This window comes from Myotis davidii, unplaced genomic scaffold (genome assembly GCF_000327345.1).
Source record: "Myotis davidii unplaced genomic scaffold, ASM32734v1 scaffold323, whole genome shotgun sequence".
NCBI lineage: Eukaryota > Metazoa > Chordata > Mammalia > Chiroptera > Vespertilionidae > Myotis > Myotis davidii.
This window is the reverse complement of record NW_006295491.1, coordinates 1,418,860-1,420,242: the sequence shown is the minus strand read 5'-3', so window position 1 is coordinate 1,420,242 and position 1,383 is coordinate 1,418,860. Positions and strand designations below refer to the sequence as shown.

Sequence of the window (1,383 nt, the reverse complement as noted above, 5' to 3'; positions counted from 1 at the left end):
GGGCTGGAGCAGCAGTGAGAATGACGTGGAGCAGCTGGGCAAGAAGGGTGCGGAGGACCTGCCCCCCTTCCTGCGCCACAGGCCCATCAGCCCCTCCTGCCGACGCCCCAACACCCGCCGCTCCCGCCTCTCCCTGGGCGCCTCCGCTGACCGGGAGCTGCTGACCTTCCTGGAGAATTCCGTGGGCAGCCCCGAGGAGGCCAACAAATTCAACAGCTTGCCCCGGAGCAGCCCTCGGCAGGCCCGGCCCGCGTCGGCCTGGAGGGAGTCTGGGGAGCCGAGGGAGCAGGGCTCTGGCCGCACACACAGACCTCAGGCCTCCGCAGGCCAGGAGGGAGCCCCCGACCCACCCTCGGCTTCCTGTGGCCAGCTCCTCACGCCCCAGATGGAAGACTCTGCTCCAGTTTTGCTCCGAACTCGAACTCGGCGCAGCGGGCTCAGCATGCTCCAGAAGAGGAACAGCGAGCCTGTGGGCCTGGCGCCTCCCTGGTCCCCTCCACTCTCGCCACTCGCTCTGGGAATTAAGGAGCACGAGCTGGTGACCGGGCTGGCCCAGTTCGACGTCCAGGGTCCCAAGGACCCAGAGGAGACGCCCCAGCGGAGCCCGACCAACGTCAGTCCAGTGGAGCTGGCGTCTCCGGGGGATGGGAGCCTGCAACCCCTCGGAGCCGGCACTGGTGCTGGCACTGATGCTGGCAACGGTAGCCTGACGCCTGTGGGTACAGGTGCCCAGGGGAGTCTCAGCGCCCAGGAGAGTCTCAGCGCCGCCCTGCAGGGTGACGGCGAGGCCCCTGACGAGCCCAGCATCAACCCTGAGAACAAAGACCCTGGGCCTCTGTTCTACTTCTCGGATACCACCGACTGCTCGCTGACCTTGGACTGCTCAGAGGAAACGAATGCCAGGTCCGGGGGTGGGGAGCTGGGGGAGGCCGGCCAAGGGGATGGCTCTGTGTCCTCTGGGGCAGGGGAGGCAGATGGCAGCCAAGTGTCCTCCAACCCTCTCTCCAGCCCCGCTGGGGAGACCCCTGCTCCTGCTTCTGCAAAGACCGGGCCCAGCTGCAGGGGTGGCCTTTCCAGAGACAGGTCCTCCAAAGGGAAGGAAGTGACCACCCCAAAGAGAAACTCCCTCAAGGAGGCGTCCCAGGGAGCCCCCAAGCCTGGGGCTGTCCCGCGAGGCCAGGGGACAGCGCCCAAGCCCGTGCGGACCTTGACCTCCTCGGAGAGCGAGAGCATGCGCAAGGTTGTGCCCATCTCGAGGGCCAGCAGGGGCTCTTCCGGCTGCAAGCAGCCGCCTCGGGAGCCGCCCAGTGGCACCCAGGAGCCGTGGTCACGCCGGAACTCTGTGAAGGGCACCTCGGACACGTCACCCAAGAGGTCCTCGAA

At 67.5% G+C, this 1,383-nt stretch overlaps 1 protein-coding gene across 1 annotated transcript in view; it reads left to right on the top strand.

Annotated features, from left to right (window-relative positions):
• Nucleotides 1–1,383, top strand: part of FHDC1 (FH2 domain containing 1) — a 31,557-nt gene that overhangs the window by 28,986 nt on the left and 1,188 nt on the right. The window contains 2 exon segments of the mRNA XM_015568042.1: nucleotides 7–1,347; nucleotides 1,349–1,374. Of these exon segments, the coding sequence (XP_015423528.1) occupies nucleotides 7–1,347; nucleotides 1,349–1,374 (1,367 nt within the window).